We start from the raw sequence: 19,253 nt of genomic DNA, 5'->3' as shown, positions 1-19,253 counted from the left end.
CAAGAGTATCACACACGCAGCCCATTAGCAAAGCACTGGAGTACTTGCGGATCTCTTTTAACCACCAGCATATTTCACAGGATGCTGAAATCATCAGTATCCAATTTGGAATTCATTTAGCAGGAACGTGGAAGCCAAATATCAACTGGAACCCTTTGTTTAACAAGATGCAAAGGCAGAAGTTATGGAAGAATGGGGACCTGTTCGGATTTTAACCATGGCAAAACACCTAGGGCTTTTTTCTTTCATGTTTCTAGACTCCTCTTATAAAATAAGAGGCCAGTTCATATACGTATTAAAGCCAAATTAAACATCCTTGTAATCATGCAGAGCTGAGCAATGCATGATTGATTGATTGATTTCAGAGTAAGTGTGCGCAGCCCTGATTTGGATTAGGACTGTGGTGCTCTGGGAGGGGTGGTTAAGCTCCCCCCCCTCCAATTTTCATCCTGGAATTCTTTTTTCTTTTCTTTTTTACCCCCCCCCCAAATAGGGGGAATAAGATTTCAAAATGAAAATGGGTGAGAGGAAGCTTAACCCACTCTCTCAAAGCACCACAGTCCCAATCTGAATCAGGGCCATGTGTTTTTATTCTGGGTTAAATAAACCAATTACACATAGTTCAGCTATGGTCCTTTAGTTTAGTCTGGCCCTTAGGTTCAGGGTTTTTTAGCAATGAAGGGTGCAATCCTATGCATCTTTAGATGCAGAAAAGGCCTACAACTCCCAGCATGCCCCGCCAACAATGGTGGCTGGGGCATGTTGAGAGTTGTAGGCCTTTTCTCTGTCTAAACATGCATAGATTGTGCCGGAAGGCAGCTATACATATCCGAAATGCAGAGCTTGTTCGCAAGTTAGAACCACTTAAGTCTCATGATGGAACCTCAACACACTTATAGTTTGTAGGTGTGTCAGGCTTACCACCTTGAGTGCCATGCAAAAACTAACTCTCTAAAAAAATAAATGCATGTATTGCCATTTCACATATCATGCTTAGTTAGTAGATATACAGGTTTCAGAGAATATCAGTGTATGGAAGCCAAACTTTTAATGCAATGTAACTTATATTTGGATATAACTCTCATTAAGTTCAAAGAAGTAGCATTCCCGCACTTTGTCTTGGTTTTCCATATGCCTTCCTGTGGGCTTATTATGTATTGCATAGATTAGTATGTGCCGTGGTGGTTTTATAGAGCCATCAGTGGCTAAATGTGATCCTAGAAAGTTAAACTAACTTCCCCTGAGAGATGAGAGGCACCACCATATACAAGAACTCAAAGTTTGCAAAGGGTGAACATCAAATAAATATGAAAATAAAACTTTGGGTGGCATATCTAGAAGCTTTAAAGGAAGCTTATGATCATCAGATGGTTGCAGTTGAAGACTGCCTGGTGGGTGAGAGGGCAAGCTTGTGTGCCACAATGAGAAAGGCGTTGTGTGTCTGTTATAAACGATAAAAGAAAATCAATCCATCATTTAATTTTAAAAAATAATAATGGTGTATCCCAAAAGGGCAGGTTGATCTTCCTAAGGAGAATGACCCACCAGTCCAAGAGCAAGGGCTACAGCCTTGACCAATGTTTTGATATAAACTTCTCCACCCACTGCCATCGCCAAGCAGAGTCCACTCATTGCAAAGAAAGAAAGGATGAAAGCGAGACCTGGGCTTTACACAACCCATTAACAATTTGGGCATTGAATGCTACTGATCTTCTTCATTCCCAGCTTCTTTATCTTCATCATCCAGGTTTTCTGATGTACAAGGTAGGCAATGAACCACCTGTATAGCAGAGGAGAAAAATAGATCTGTTGAAAAGCAAAGACACTATGAAACCCTTTTACTAAATGGGCCACACAATATAAAAGCCAATGCTGTATAGCAAATACAATAGCAGGCTTGGTCTGGGAAGACCTGGCTTCAAATTCTCACTCAGCCATGAAACTCACTAGGTAGCCTTTGGTCAGTCAGTCTTACCTGCCTCACGACACTGTACTCAAGATACAACTGGACAATCTGTATGTACCCCTGAGTTGCTCAGAGGAAGGATGGGATACAAGTGTGTGTGTGTGTGTGTGTGTGTGCGTGCGTGTGCATGTACATTAGGAGGAAATCCCTTAGTGGTGTCAGCTTCAAAAGAAGTATTTTCTTCAGGGCTACCACTGGGCAGGAAATGGTTACATTCCCTCCACATGCCTGCTCTTACCCTGTTAATTATCAGCCTCCCACCCCAGCTGATCCAATCTGCATTTTTAAAAACCTACCAGGTTAGATGCAAAGACACATGTAAGGTCAGGCGAAGTTTGGCCCAAAGTCATTCTAGTAGGAAATGCGGCTTACCTGACCGCATATAACGACATAACGAGGTATGATATCAGGAAGTCAAACTGACCGACATTAATTTGCCAGAAGGAAACCACTGGTTCTGTCCCAAAACATACCCTTTTGCTCCAAATTTGAGAAAGAAAACTTTGATCTGAGTTTTTAAAAACTACTTTTATAGGATCTCCTGTTTTTCAGGCCATTAATGAAGACATTTATCTTTCTCCTTTATTTAAAGGAGTCTCCAGCTCTCTTGCCAGCTGTATCAGTGGCATTCCAAGAAAAAAGGCAAGGCCGTGTGACTGGCATTGTGTTTGTCCATGTAGAGCCCTTGTAGAGCATGTGAGAAAAGGCTGCAATGCTAGGGGTGCTAATCCACAAAGAGGGGAGACTGGAAGCTTGTACGCTGGACTGATGCCTGGAGCAGGGCACCACCCCATCCATAGGTGCTTTTATTGCACATTAAGTCTGGGCATGAATATTTCATGCACTTTTTTCCATGAGAACATCTTCACTGATATGCCCTTTAATAAAACATGAGTCCATGTTTTTGGCATCTCCTTGGTTGCCTCCTGAATGGGCCCCATCACAGTTTCATTAGGCAGAACAAACACTTCGGGTTCATATCCTTAATAGCATTGTTCCAAGGGAGTCACATACCATGTAATTTAACAGCAAGATGTGTTCCTAGGAGCCTTGGGTGTGCTGGAATAGTAAAATGTGTGCAATCATCAATAAAAGCTCAAATTATGTCACCCCGAAGGTGAAGAGTTATAGAAGAGTGGAGTTATAGTTTGCCAAGTCAGGAGTGCGGAGGATACTCCCCACAAAGTGGAGAAGTGGGCTTTGGGGGGTCTAACTGTAACAGGATAACCTCGGGTTTCAGAAGCATAGGGTGGATCATGCGAAGGGCAGATGGATAGATTTAGAGCTTTATGAGGAGAAAGAGAGAGAAATAAAGTCAGAGCAAGCATATTTATCTTGTGTCTGGGGAAAGTCAGAACAAATGACTTCACTTCCTGGGGGACACAGTTAATTGGAAACTCGCAGTGGGCAGGACACAAATTACCCTTGTACTTATATCAGCCACAGGGCACAGGTTTGGGACTTGGTCTGGATGGGCCTGAGAATCACAATCTCCTGCCACCATCTCAGACAAAGGCTGATATGTCCAAAGGTGATGAACAAAGGTAATGATGGAGAGATTCATTTTGACTCATCTGTTATTAGGGACTCCTACAGAAATGTGAATGCAGTTCAAAAACAGAACTTGGAATGGAGAGCGCTGAAACACAGTGGCATACATGAGGCATTTATTGTGCACCCGTCATTCCCTATTTATGGTTGTTTAGAGGTTCTTTGGATGACTTCATAACCCTCCAGTTTTGCTTCTGTGTCTAACTAGCACTTTCAGCGAGTTTCTTTTAGAGCAGAGAAAATGCAGCATTTAATTGTGAAAGCAAAGGAAGCACAATTTCCTCATGTGTAATATAATATTTGCACTAATCTGCTATATCACAGTGCCATCTAGAGGATATGTAGCAGAAAAGCAGGGAAAGGAAACGCTCCTCATTTAGTGGTCGGATCTTAAATCTGTGACAAAACCAAAAGTAAAGTGGATTAACAGCCTTGTGTAGAAAAACTCAGACTCTCCTTGAACTCTAATTCACTGAAAGAAAACAACAAAAACAGAAAGAAACAAGGAAACTGTATCTATCTCTCACAGGGATTTGTTGGCCCAACGCCTTCTATGGATAGACTGTACTAGGTTACTTTAGTCTTAAAGAGATTTCCAAACCATTTCCACAGATTATATATTCCTGAAGTTCATGGGTGAATATGAATCTTTATGCAGCCAAAACAGCACCACCCACACACAAGAGGAAGATATTAGCAGACTCAGGGGAAATCCAAGGCTTGCAGAAATACAAAATATCTTCAATTTTTTTAAAAAAAAAAAAACCTAGGAGGGACCTCCCCCCAACAGCCCAATGGGGACAGAGCCTGCTCAGTGGCTATGGTATGCTGACTGAGTATTGGAGAAGGAAACAGAAAAAGTGGGTGAGGGGAGGAATGGAATGGAGTACCTTGTAGGCTGACCTTCCCCAAACTTACACCTCCAGATGTGTTAGACTGCAACTCCCATAATTCCCAGATAGTAAGGCCAATGGTCTAACACATCTAGAGGTGTCAGGTCAGGGAAGATGGCTGTAGGTAGACAGAGCTTTTGTACATGATGGTATAAATCAGCTGTTAATCCTCTGTATCTACTTTCAGTTTCATCACAGAATTGAAATCCAAGCACCACACAAGGAACCTTTCCTGTTTTTCCACTACAAAACCTCTAGGTGGCACTGTGGTATAGCAGAATAGCACAAATACACAAGAAGAAATTGCACTTTCTTTCATTTTCACAATTAAATGCCGCATTTTCCCTGCTCTAAAAAAACCTCACCGAAAGTGCTCTTTAGACACTGAAGGGAAACTGGAGGGTCACAACGTCATCTAAAAAACCTGTAAACAACTGTGAGTAGGGAATGACGAGTGCACAATAAATGCCTCATGTAGAAAAGCCCATAACTGACTGGGACACTGCATAGGAGCACTACACATGGCAACATTTTGTTGGATATCCCACTTGTAGCTTATACTTTTGCATCACACACAGAATAATCCCCAGGGCATGTTTTGTCTAGTCATTCACACCCTACCTATGAAATTAACACTTGCTATTGCATAGGGGTAGTGTGGATGCGGGAAGGATTTTGCTTGAGTACTTCAGAAACAAGTTGTTGTTGTTGTTGTTCAGTCGTTCAGTCATGTCCGACTCTTCGTGACCCCATGGACCATAGCACGCCAGGCCTTCCTGTCCTGCGCTGTCTCCCGGAGCGTGCTCAAGTTCATATTCATTGCATCCGTGATGCTATCTAGCCATCTCATCCTCTGCCGTCCCCTTCTCCTTTTGCCTTCAGTCTTTCCCAGCATCAGGGTCTTTTCCAGGGAGTTTTCTCTTCGCATTAGGTGGCCAAAATATTGGAGCTTCAGCTTCATTATCTGTCCTTCCAATGAGCACTCAGGGTTGATTTCCTTTAGGATGGACTGATTTGACCTCCTTGCAGTCCAGGGGACTCGTAAGAGTCTTCTCCAGCACCACAGTTCGAAAGCATCAATTCTTCGGCGCTCAGCCTTCCTTATAGTCCAGCTCTCACAGCCATACATTACTACTGGGAAAACCATAGCTTTGATTAGACGGACCTTTGTTGGCAAGGTGATGTCTCTGCTTCTTACTATGCTGTCTAGGTTTGCCATAGCTTTCCTCCCAAGGAGCAAGCGTCTTTTAATTTCATGGCTACAGTCACCGTCTGCGGTGATCTTGGAGCCCAAGAAAGTAAAATCTGTCACTGCTTCCATTTCTTCCCCTTCTATATGCCAGGAAGTGATAGGGCCAGATGACATGATCTTAGTTTTTTTAATGTTGAGTTTCAAACCAGCTTTTGCACTCTCCTCTTTCACCCTCAACAAGAGGCTCTTGAGATCCTCTTCACTTTCTGCCATTAGGGTGGTATCATCTGCATATCGGAGGTTGTTGATAATTCTCCCGGCAATCTTAATTCCGACCTGTGATTCATCCAACCCGGCATTTCTCATGATGTACTCTGCATATAAGTTAAATAAGCAGGGTGACAATATGCAGCCTTGTCGTACTCCTTTCCCAATTTTGAACCAATCGGTTGTTCCATGTCTGGTTCTTACTGTTGCTTCTTGACCCTCGTACAGGTTTCTCAGGAGACGGGTAAGGTGGTCTGGTATTCCCATCACTTTCAGAATTTGCCACAGTTTGTTGTGATCCACACAATCAAAGGCTTTAGCGTAGTCAATGAAGCAGAAATAGACGTTTTTCTGGAATTCTCTTGCTTTCTCCATGATGCAGCGAATGTTGGCGATTTGATCTCTAGTTCCTCTGCCTCTTCTAAACCCAGCTTGTACTTCCGGTAGTTCTCGGTTCGCATACTGCTGAAGCCTAGCTTGTAGGATTTTGAGCATCACCTTGCTGGCATGTGAAATGAGCGCAATGGTGCAGTAGTTTGAACACTCTTTGGCGTTGCCCTTCTTTGGAATTGGAATGTAAACTGACCTTTTCCAGTCTTGTGGCCACTGTTGAGTGTTCCAGATTTGTTGGCATATTGAATGCAGCACTTTAACAGCATCATCTTTTAGGATTTTAAATAGCTCGGCTGGAATACTGTCATCTCCGCTAGCTTTGTTGTTACTAATGCTTCCTAAGGCCCACTTGACTTCACTCTCTAGGATGTCCGGCTCAAGTTCAGTGACCGCACTATCATGGCTATCAGGGACATTCAGATCTTTCCTGTATAGTTCTTCTATATATTCTTGCCACCTCTTCTTAATCTCATCTGCTTCTGTTAGGTCCCTGCCTTCTTTGTCCTTTATCATGCCCGTCTTTGCACAAAACGTTCCCTTGAGATCTCCAATTTTCTTGAAGAGATCTCTAGTCTTCCCCATTCTGTTGTTTTCCTCGATTTCTTTGCATTGTTCATTTAAGAAGGCCTTCTTGTCTCTCCTTGCTATTCTCTGGAACTCTGCATTCAGTTGGCTATATCTTCCCCTTTCTCCCTTGCTTTTCGCTTCCCTTCTTTCGTGAGCTACTTGTAAAGCCTCATCAGACAGCCACTTGGCTTTCTTGCATTTCTTTTTCTTTGGGACGGATTTCGTTGCTGCCTCCTGAACAATGTTACGGACCTCCGTCCATAGTTCCTCAGGCACTCTGTCTATCAGGTCTAATCCCTGAAATCTATTCCTCACCTCCACTGTATATTCAGAAGGGATATGACTGAGGTCATACCTGAACGGTTTAGTGGTTTTCCCGACGTTCTTCAATTTAAGCCGAAATTTTGCAAGAAGCAGCTCATGATCTGAGCCACAGTCAGCTCCAGGTCTTGTTTTTACTGACTGTATGGAGCTTCTCCATCTTTGGCTGCAAAGGACATAATCAATCTGATTTCGATATTGACCATCTGGTGACGTCCATGTGTAGAGTCGCCTCTTGTGCTGTTGGAAAAGAGTGTTTGCTATGATCAGCATGTTCTCTTGGCAAAACTCTATTAGCCTTTGTCCTGCTTCATTTTGTACACCAAGGCCATGCCTGCCTGTTATCCCGGTGATTTCTTGACTTCCTACTTTAGCATTCCAATCCCCTATGATGAAGAGGACATCTTTTTTTGGTGTTAGTTCTAGAAGGTGTTGTAGGTCTTCATAGAACCGATCAACCTCAGCTTCTTCGGCCTCAGTGGTTGGGGCATAGACTTGAATTACTGTGATGTTGAATGGTTTGCCTTGGATTCGTACTGAGATCATTCTATCATTTTTCAGATTGTACCCCAGTACTGCTTTTCCCACCCTTTTGTTGACTATGAGTGCTACTCCATTTCTTCTAAGGGATTCTTGCCCACAATAGTAGATATGATGGTCACCTGAATTAAATTCGCCCATGCCTGTCCATTTTAGTTCACTGATTCCCAAGATGTCGATGTTCAATCTTGCCATCTCATGTTTGACCACCTCCAGCTTACCTTGATTCATTGATCTGACATTCCAGGTTCCTAAACAATATTGTTCTTTACAGCATCGGATTTTCTTTTCACCGCCAGACACATCCACAGCTGAGTGTCCTTTCGGCTTTGGCCCAGCCGCTTCACTCTTTCTGGCGCTACTTGGAAATACCCTCTGCTCTTCCCCAGTAGCATATTGGACACCTTCCGACCTGAGGGGCTCATCTTCCGGCGTCATATCTTTTAGCCTTGCGATACGTTCCATGGGGTTTTCTTGGCAAGAATACTGGAGTGGGTTGCCATTTCCTTCTCCAGTGGACCACATTTTGTCAGAACCCTCTGCCATGACCTGTCCGTCTTGGGTGGCCCTGCACGGCATAGCTTATGGCTTCACTGAGTTACGCAAGCCCCTTCGCCACAACAAGGCAGTGATCCATGAAGGGGTCAGAAACAAGACTGAAGTATTATTCAGTTGGTCATTGGCCCCACCACTATACCTAGCAATCTCCTGTCCTTAGCTAAACCTGTATCATCCTAGATAGATAGTGATGATTTATAAAGCAGAAATAAACTGGAACTAGCTATACCATTTCACCTAATTTTTTCTCCCATTACGATTTTACATCTTTCCGCATAATGCTGGGTGGTTAATTATGTTTCCATCTTATTTCTTGGATAATGCTGCTCTTGTTCTTTGTCTCATAGCTTCTCAAAGATTTTTTCCCCCTCTTCATTTTACCTTTCATTTCACCTCATAACAGAGCTCTAAATTTAGTTGGCTGGTAATTTGGAGATATTTTATACATGATGCCTTTATTATTGTGAAATAAAATGGAATCCTTGCCTTTTAATTCAGTTACTAATAATTCTCCATCAAGGCTTTAACACAGAAGTTTTTCCCCCACCCTTCCCTAAAAGCTAATTGAGCTAGATATATAATTAGAGTATCCCAGGAGATGATAGTACAACTGTGATGATTCTGTGCCTAAAAGCTTCCTCAGAGTTGCCACATCGGTTAATGAACAATGTATTAAGAATCAGGTGTGTTTAGCTAACCATTTGATATATGCATTGCTTGCCTTTCTTCAACCATGGAACTCAAGGCAGCACATGTTGGGTTTCTAGGCCACCCATCCAGGCACTGACCAAACCCAAGCACGCTTAGCTTCAGCAAGGTGGCTGCATCATGTGCCCTCAGAACATGACCTAGTTTGGGTCCACTGCTACTGGCTAGCTGTGTGATCTCAATTATTTTGAAGATGGTGAAACAGGCCATTTTCCCATCAGTGTCCACTCAGCAGTCTTAGGATTTTCCAGATTCAGGAACTTTAAAAAAACAAACAAACCACCACCCTTCAACATGGGACTCCCTTTACTTTATGTGCCTGTGTATCTTTGCTCCCTCTCCATCCATCTTTCTCCTTCTTGCACATGCATGCTCTTTCTGGGGCTGTTCAAACAACATGCTACCCCACACTCAGTGGTTGAGTGTGGGTTGTTGTTGAACCGTGGGTTGTTTGTTGAACTGCGGGTTAGCGTGTTGTCTGAATCCAGGACATTTTCTGCAAGGCAGCTTGTTAACCATGCAGTGTGGCTTATTTTCTTGAACAAGCCACCTTGAGAACCCATGATTTGCTGTTGGGTTGTTCAGGGTGGTTAGCAAGCCACACTGCATGGTTAACAAGCCACCCTGTGGACGTTTCGACAACACGCTAACCCACAGTTCAACAAACAACCCACGGTTCAACAACAACAACCCACACTCAACCACTGAGTGTGGGTTAGCATGTTGTCTGAACAGTCGCTCTGTGTCCACCTTACTCTGAGCACTCAGAACTCCACACACACACACACTTGCGTTGAATTGAATAGGAAAGTCCAAGGTTACAAGTTCCATGAGTGCAGAGTACTTACTGGACTATGGATCAGAGTCACTAGTGCAGGGGTGCAGAACCCCCAGCCTGAGAACCTAATCTGAGCTGCTGGGCTCCCCAGTCTGGCCTGTGGAGCCTCCTGGGGTAGCTCCAGGGGGCAAGGCTTGGCCTACAAGCCCCACTCCTGAAGGAATCCTCCCCCCCACCGGCCAAGGGAATGCCCACTGTTATCCCCAACCTCAGCATGGAGATAACAGCAGGGATGTGGGCAGCAGGGGACTCTGCTGGCAGCAGGAAGCGTAGCCACTCTTCCTGGCACCGGCCAAGTCAGTTCACACAGCATCCATGGAGTGTCCATACAAAGCCAGGAGGGACTCTGCCAGCATTGGGAAGAGAAGCTGCTGATGAGAACACCATGCAAAGCCAGGGACTCAGTGCAAACATAATAATCACCACTTAAAACAGCCTTTCCATGGCACATTCTCCATGGCCCAGCAGTTAACATTTTGAGTAACTATCCATATGGATCAGCACCATCACATTAAGTCATTTAGCCCATGGTCTTCAGGGACATGTGGTGGAATCAAGGACCCACCATTTTTCAGAGACATTCCTGATATGATAGTAGGGATCTACTTCATAAGGTTTTTCTGCTACACCCAGAGCAGAGAGAACTAGTCACAGCAGGGAGGCTGATTTTGGTGGCATCCACTTGGCAACCTTAAAATATGTACAGCCACCCCAAGCATCTCTCATTTCACAGCACTGAAGCTCCAGCCTTCACTATACTAGTGCCAGCTATTCAAAGAACTGCTTATTTTTAAAATAGCTATTTCTGAAACACAGGAGAAAACACAATAAATCTAATTCTAGAAAGAAAAGACCTTTCTCAGAAGACGATTCCCAGCCTATTATGTTCTCAAAATTAAATTGGTCTTTGCACTGTAAATCCGGTATCTTATAATTGTGGGCTATTCAGAACTGATTCTATTTTTAATTTGCATTTTTATTTTTTAAAAATAGTATTTGTTTGCATTTTTCATGAGATTCTCTTCTTTATGAGACAAATTGGAAAAGGGTATGGCAATGGGGTAAGCCATTGGTTTCCTTTTTTCTAGCAACAGCAGCAGCAGCAACTGTATTTTGATAGCTTTGAAATTAGTTACATTCCAGCACAAGAGCTAGAGATTTTCTGTATTTATATGTATTACCTTGGTGGCAGCATGGAAGATGCAAGGTCAGCACTTGGTGCTGGCACCAAGGGGCTATTGCGTTGCTGAAGAACTGCAGGAAGGGAAAATAAGCATTAGAGGTGGCTGTTAAGTGAACAATAAAATGGCTTTATAACACCAAAGTCAAGTCCCCTGAAGAACAGGCCCTTGGAATTATAAACAGGCTATCCACACTACATAATAGGACAGCAGTTTGAGCCGCTAGAGAAAGGCAATGCTATACATGCATTAGGACAGATATCAATAAATATTTACACCATTACAGTGTTACTAACCACCAGTTAGAATCACATGTTCTCCAAATGATAGGCAGTACAAATGAATGGATGTTGTCTTGAATAAGTCAGAATCAATAACAAGCAAAAGATAATAGATACTATTTAACTCTATATAACTTACACATACACTCTAGGACTGAAGCATGTATCAATTATCACAATACTCAGAGTTTTAAAATGTGGGTTTTAAACACAAATGCTCCTGCTAAAAGGTATTTAATGCCAAAATCATTGTTGTAGACAAGGTGCATAAATCTCTTAATTCAGAAAAAGTATCAAAAATGTGTTTCTTAAATAACAAAATATTTTTTTAGTCAAGGGAAATGCATCTTCATCAAAGAACCACAGACTATCGGTATCAAAATTCTGTAACATCTACTTGGCTAATTAATCATTTAAATTGACACACACACTATACATACATTCTTTAATCACAATCAGCCATTTCTAAGGCTGTCAGTACTGGGTATATTTTATCTTAAATCCCATCCCCTGTCTTACTACTATCTCATATTATTGCAGAGGGAACTTCAAAATATCATAAACGATAATCACCTGAAAAAAATGTGTGTGTGTGTGTGTGTGTGTGTGCATATTTATATTTTATGTGTATGATCTTGTGAATATCAGAAATGGTAAAATCATAAACAACAGCCTATAGTGATTGTCAGTGAGAAAAACAATTTAAAAATCATTTTTTTAAAATATTCGCAATTTCATTAGAAAAAGCTGGGCAAAGACAAAACACAACATCATTGTGTGGCAAAACCTGATTGACTATGTACCTTGTCAGGGTACCTATTCAGTGTGAGGGTAAAGCTTCCCTGCCTTCAGTCTGATTTGACTTTGTAAGGTCTAGGGTCGAGATGAGAATTTCAGCCTGGCTCTTTTTGCTGTTTTCAGGGAAGCTTGGGTGTAGCGAAACCCCTCCCAAAGTTTCAAAGTTCCAGAGGGGTTTCAAATGTATGGCTGAGGGGAAAATATTCAGTAGGCAAGAGAGTACTACTTAACTTACTTATAAGGTGGTCCAAGCATGTTTTCTCCCTTCCTCCTTTCTTTCTTTAAATTTTAAAGATAGTCCACTGCTCCAAGCAGCGGTCCGAGTGTACAAAGCAGGTTTTTTTTTTTGCCAAACCAGTTGGTAATGTCCAAGGAGCAATGCTACGTGAGGATGCAGTGTTGTTCCCAGGGCATTAGTGACTATTTTTTTCAAAGCACTTGGCTGCCAGGCAGCTGTGAGCACTCAAGGCACTACTTAGAACAGCAGATTACCACTTTAAAGTTGAAAGAGAGAGAGAGAGAGAGAGAGAGAGAGAGAGAGAAGCTCTCAGTCTCTTTGGACCATCTTGGAAATAAGTAAAGTACGCTCCCTCCTACCTGAAGTCATACAAGTTTCATCCCCACATACACCACACACACACATTTACTGGGAAACAAGGCTGACCCTAATAACATCACCATGTAGCCAAGTACGGCTGACTGCATGACAATGTGATATCATTGCATTGTCTACATGATTACTGAGCAGCTGAGATTGCATCAGGAGACCCAGTGTGGTGTAGTGGTTAAAGTATTGGACTGGGACTTGAGAGATCTGGGTTCTAGTCCTCACTCGGCCATGAAGCTCACTGGGTGACTTTGAACCAGTCACTGACTCTCAGCCTAACCTACCTCACAGGGTTGCTGTGAGGACAAAATGGAGACGAGGAAGACCATGTAAGCTGATTTGGGTTCCTTGCAAGAGGAAAAAAGGTGGGCCATAAACGTAATAATAAATATCCCCATTTTTTTTTTTTTTAAATGTGCCAATGCTGCTCCATGGGAAAAGAAACACTTGCAAATATTGCGTAAGCAAGGGAGAGTCATGAAACTTTCTCCCCAACATCCTCCCCTTTTGCTCCCACAATTTTTGTGGTTGAAAATTAGGCACAGTAAAAAGGCAGTCAAAAAGGCTTGAGTAGAAGGAAGCAGTGATGATATCTGCAGCTTCTGCCAATGCCCTCAGTCCATCGTAAACCTGCCAGCAGGACCCTGCCATTTTAATTCATTTCATTCAATGCTTAGTAATGTTAAGCACTGTCTTAAGTCAAATGCTGACAAGGTTTATGGATTGGGTAGGCTTTAGCTTTTGCCTTCGCTGGTTTCCCAAATGAACTGTGACTGCCCACCGGAACACATTCTGTACTCCAAATTAAATTCAATCACGGCCAAGCAGATAAAGAGTGCCCACCTGGACATACCCCATAATCCTGAAGGTTTTAACTCCAAGATCAGACGGACCAGTTGCTGGGGAACAACAACCAGACATGGTTATTGCCCTTGAGTCCTGTTTGCAGGCTTCCCATTGGTGCATCTGATTGAGGGGGGCCACCAAAGCCACAGATAGGAAGTTAAAAAGTCAAGCAAAAAGCAAAGTCAGTTTATCTTTCAGGCAATGGTATGAAGCTTGAAATACAGCACAAAGTGAGACACACATAAAATTCCGACTGTTACAGGACACAGAAAGAACCAGCTACTCCACCTTTCTTCTGATCAACAAGAGGCCTGAGTAGATGCTGCCTGAATGACAGTCTCTTTTCCTTAATAAAAAAGCATGAAAGATGTGTCAGTGTTAATACTGGAAGTGCAATAGAATATAGGGCACGGTGTTCTGTCCTTATAAAGAACCGCAGACCGCCCACCAGTTAGCTTGCCATATTCACATCGCAGCAAAGCTCCTATGTTTGAAGAGCTTAATCTTGTCCAATTGCTCTTGTGCTTCTCCCGCCCTCTTTTCTCCAGCACATCAAGGTCTGAGAGAGGCCTCCGAAGTCCTGCTCCTGCTGCCATTGTACTACAGCAGTTCCTCACTTCTGACCCTTATCTTTTTTCCCAACCAAAATTTTCATCCCAGCTATTTGATTTCCTCAGCCAAAAGAAATGCTGGGAAATAACCAGTAGCAGGTCTAACCATAAACCCTTCAAAGCCAGGAAGGTTTAGAATACTGAAGGGGTATCCATGCCTCTTAAGGCTAGATGGGCATATGCTAATAACTTCATCATCATTGGCTTTCGGCAATGAAATAGATTCATAGAGATGCATTATTAGGCACCATAGAACCACTACTGATGCTAGCTTTGAACAATGCTCATTCAAAGATGAATTGGAACCAGGGCTTCAACCTAGGACCTCTGTTGAATGTCAGTGCCCAGTCCCATAACATGTGAAGTAACGTTAAAGATGAGAGTACTTTGAAGCTTGTGCAGAATACTTCCCCCCTATCACTGTCTAATCCTGACCAGTTAGTAGCCATGGCCAGAGACAGCTCTTTATTCATTGATGACAGTGCAGTGAAACTCACCATGTTGGAAAAAAGCAAGCAAACAAAAAAAAGTATTGATCAGTGCACATGATATTTTCCCTTTCCCCCCCTTTTTAGACTCTGAGTAGTGAATCTGTCAAGTTCAATTTTGCTCAGGTTCTTGTTTTTGTTTTTTTAAAAAACCTTTTAACTTTATTCTGTCTGATTTCTGCATTTAATTGGACTCAGAATTATTTTTTCATCCATATGAAAATGTCTTCAGATTTTTGTGCACAATTTTTTTTAAAAGTATGGATTTTTGTACGCATTTTTAAATACATGCATTTTATGCATACTTTTGAAACACATACATTTTTAAAGCAAGCTCCCCATGAATAAAGTGTTCTGGTCTGCATTTTTCCAAACCTGCACATTTTGTGCACTTAAAAAAGACAAGAAAAGTGTATGCCTTTCTTAAAACGCACACTTTTTGTCCACATTTTAAGATTGCATCACAAACTTCAGAAATGCATGGAATTTGACGGCAAACAGCATTCGGGTTCGTGTTTTGGTTCAGGAAGTGCGCATCTGGTAAGTTCACACTGAAATGTGAACCGAATGAATTTGTTTCCCAACACTAGCTCTGAATCGTGGGGTGCTAGTGCAGAAAATACAGCATAGTAAGAAGCAGAGACATCACCTTACCGACAAAGGTCTGTCTAATCAAAGCTATGGTTTTCCCAGTAGTAATGTATGGCTGTGAGAGCTGGACTATAAGGAAGGCTGAGCGCCGAAGAATTGATGCTTTCGAACTGTGGTGCTGGAGAAGACTCTTACGAGTCCCCTGGACTGCAAGGAGGTCAAATCAGTCCATCCTAAAGGAAATCAACCCTGAGTGCTCATTGGAAGGACAGATACTGAAGCTGAAGCTCAAATATTTTGGCCACCTAATGCGAAGAGAAAACTCTCTGGAAAAGACCCTGATGCTGGGAAAGACTGAAGGCAAAAGGAGAAGGGGACGGCAGAGGATGAGAGGCTAGATAGCATCACGGATGCAATGAATATGAACTTGAGCATGCTCCGGGAGAGAGTGCAGGACAGGAAGGCCTGGCGTGCTATGGTCCATGGGGTCACGAAGAGTCGGACACGACTGAACGACTGAACAACAACAGTGCAGAAAAACGAAACGAGCCCCTGCCCTGTCAGACAGGAGAGCGGGGATTGAGTGGTGGAGTCAAAGTGTCTACCAAGGCACTGGTGATTGGCTGCTGATTTGTTTTCCGGCCTGGAGGCAATGCCAGTGAAAAATACACTTTAGGATTGGTCTATCTGGATGGGAGAAGATGGACAGGAAGCATTTGTCCTGGATGATTCTGAACTGAGTAGCCGTTCAGAATTGGGTAGCGGCTGGTGGAAATTTTTCCCTTTCTTTTAGAGGGGAAAGCAGAGAGGACAATCAATTAATTTAAGGTATCTGAGGCAGCCAGATGCCTCTGGAAGCTTAAGGCATGAATGTGATGACTGTACCTGTGTTTGTACCTTGCATTTGGTATTCAGAAGTACACTGCCTCTGAACATGGAGATTTGATTTAGCTATAATCATTACATACTGTTGACAGGGCCTATCTTCTCTGAAGTGACTAAATCCTTTTTTTTTTTTTTTTAAGGCATCTAAGGTAGTGGCTTGCACCATATCTTGAAGCACTGTGTTTCATAAGTTAATTATGAGCTGTGCAAAGAAGCAAGTATACAGCATTGGCTTGAGAAACCATTCACCAAGTTTGGAGAGATCCTTCATTCTTCACATTCTGCTTTGCATTTGACTGTCCTGAATACCTGAGCGCCATCTACAAACTTGGTTTGCTCACTGCTTAACCCCCACCCTCAAATTCCAGCTTTAAATTTAAGAATAAGATAAAGCAGATAAAACATCTCAATACTGGTCCTCAGAGAATCCCCACGGACTTTTTGCAGCCTTGAAATGTAAAAGCTGTCAATTTATCCCCACTTTCTGTCTCTTTATCAGTTGCCAATCCATAAGTGGATGCATCCTCTTATTGAACTCCTCAGGAAATGCAGACATTTTTCTTAAAGAGTTTTGCCAAAGGTTTCTGAAAAGCCAAGCACCAAATGTCTAGTAGCACTTGATTCCCCCTCCATCTGTGTTTGTTGACAAACTCCAAGAATTTGGTTACTGAGGCAAGAGTAAGACTTCCCTTTGAAGAAACTATGCCAATCCTTCCTCAGCAAGCTTTTCCCTTCTATGTGTTTAATAATTCTAACCTTAACCATGTTTTCCACCAATTTATTTAAGACAAATTTTAGGTAGATAGGTCAAATGTTGCTTGGATTATATGCCCTCAATTATGCTTAAAAAAAACCAAACCCTGCTGTTACATTAACTGCTGTTACATTACCAAGTTATGTTTTTTTTAATTAACGTCCATCAGTTTCACCTTTGGGTTCTTGAAGAATTCTAAGATGTTCTGCTTTTTATTTCTTAATTTGTCAGTTCTAAAACTTCATGCCCCTTTCCGTCTATTTGACATAGTTCTTCAGACACACAATTGTTCAGGTGCATGTTGATTCATTCAGCTTCCTTGCAACCCCTACTTCCCTCAGTGATTTTTAGCACTTGTCATCTCAATAGTCTTGTTGCTTTAGCTCACTCTTCCCCAACCTGGTGCCCTCCAAATATTTTGGACTTTGACTCCCTTCAGCCCCAGTCAGCAAGGCCAATGGTCAGAAATGCTGGGAGCTGGAGCCAAAACATCTGGGTGCCACCCAGTTGGGTAAGGCTGCTTTGTCATAGAACAATACTTGTCATAGAATCATAGGGTTGTAAGGGGCCTACAAGACCATCGAGTACAACCCCCTGTTTAGTACAGGAAGCCTGATTCCCAGGTGGTTTCCCATCCAAGTACTAACCAGGGCTGACCCTGCTTAGCTTCCAAGATCAGACGAGATCAGGTGCATCTAGCTCTTCCTGGTTAGCTTCTTCTGATGAACTTTAAACAGTGTGATCCTATGCATGTTTATGTAAAAGTAATACTGAATTTAGTGAGTTTGTTCCCTAATATATGTGCTCACAGTGGCATTCAAAGAAATATTTATTATTGATTTTTATTACTAGAACCCTAATTTTCCCTCTGTGAACAGAACACAGTTTCATTCAGGGAAGGGGCCTTTCCCGGTTTTGGCTTCCCTTTGCAGCCTCTTGTGTCCCCTCCCAAGGGATGGGAGACCCTTGGGACTGGTGGGGTGGGTTGCAAATGTGGGAAAGAGTTGACAGAAATCAACTCCTTTCCCTAAAGATATAGGTTCCAAGGCTGTATCTTTAGCAAAACCTTAGTTTACTACTGCAGTTTTACAAAACTCCCCCCACCCCAATCATTCAAAAAAAGAACTAATCCAGGAGAAGAGAATGCCTGCAAACCATAATGCCAGCTTCCCCAGTCACAACTGCCTTAATGTCACTTTGGGCACATCTGCAGAGGTGTGTGTTTGGGTTTTAGAAATGACTAATCAATTGTTTTCACAGTAGAAAAAAGTCACTGTTTGCTTGCATTTGAAGATAAAGGAACAAAAGCAAAAACTGTGGAAGATAGCAGCACAAGGCAGCGCATGGCAGGCAGCTGCATGTGGGAGAACCCTTTGATTGCCAAAAAGGCATTCTGAACTTACCCATAGCTAATCTTCAAATCAATGTGATGCTCAGGCTTTGAAAAATTCACTAAACAAAAAAGCCCAGGGTGTTTCCTCACTTTCCTCCTTCCATGAAGTAATGAAGGCAATGAGAACCTGGTGAGCAGCCTGTTCCTACACATGGAAGAACATGACAAAAGCTGTTGATTAGGATTTGCTGAGGGGGCAACCCGGCCCACGTTGTCCTTCCCACTCGGTCTCCTCCAAATTACCCAGTTGCTAAACTTCAGTGTAAAAGGGTTCGCACTGGGGGGTGTTGGGGTCAAAAGGCAAGAATCTTTCTTTTAAAAATAGTAATATGAGAATGTGTGTGTGTGTAAAATTCAGGATTCAGTCAACCAGTCCTATTGATTGCTGGGTTAGTCATCTGTCAAGGCTGCTTATGCTTAAGAAGCATGCAGCTGCTCCCACTTGAGTATCTTGGAAGCAGACACCCATTGCATAAAATTAACCCCCATCTGTTCTTGATCACTGAGCACACTTGGAAAATCTGCGCACACACTTGGCTGCCCCCATAGCTGACTCCAGAGGACAAGCAGTCCACCCAAGCCTGTACAGGCACCAGAGGGGCTCATGGCCTACCTTCATTGCCTTTCCTCTTTCATAAGCTAACTTGAACTTGTCACAGATGTGTACTGATGGTGTGATGTTATTACTGATTTGTTTTATAAGACACAGGAAAAGTCTTCTTGGCTAGCTTTAAAACTTTTTTCTCTTTCTAAGAGAAATGTTGTAAGAGCCATGAAAATGCATACTTTGAATGGCTGTCTAAACTTAAGTTAAACCTTTCCTGGAGACCAACCTGCTTCCTTTCATCCACAAGAACCAGTCTTTACATTGATAGTTTCCACTGGCCTTTCCTAGGCTGGCATAGAATGCTGTGTACAGTTCTGGTCACCACACCTAAAACAAGGTATTTTAGAGCTGGAAAAAGTGCAGAAAGGATTAACTAAAATGCTCAAAGGGCTGGAGCAACTCCCATATTATGAGGGA

General features: G+C 42.6%; 1 protein-coding gene across 1 annotated transcript in view; it reads right to left on the bottom strand.

Moving 5' to 3' along the window:
* Window positions 1-954: 954 nt before the first annotated feature.
* The window catches only part of TAFA3 (TAFA chemokine like family member 3), a 202,168-nt gene continuing 183,869 nt past the window's right edge, over window positions 955-19,253 (bottom strand). Inside the window, exons 4-5 of the mRNA XM_084853471.1 lie at window positions 10,976-11,048; window positions 955-1,780 (exon numbers count right to left, since the gene is read on the bottom strand). Of these exons, the coding sequence (XP_084709597.1) occupies window positions 1,681-1,780; window positions 10,976-11,048 (173 nt within the window). The 3' untranslated portion in view covers window positions 955-1,680. The remainder of the gene's footprint in view (window positions 1,781-10,975; window positions 11,049-19,253) is intronic.

The sequence above is a fragment of the Heloderma suspectum genome, chromosome 4 (genome assembly GCF_057233095.1).
Source record: "Heloderma suspectum isolate Gila_16-S chromosome 4, 16-S_ref, whole genome shotgun sequence".
Classification (NCBI taxonomy): Eukaryota; Metazoa; Chordata; class Lepidosauria; order Squamata; family Helodermatidae; genus Heloderma; species Heloderma suspectum.
The sequence above is the reverse complement of the archived record's forward strand: the minus strand, read 5'-3'. Positions and strand labels throughout refer to the sequence as shown.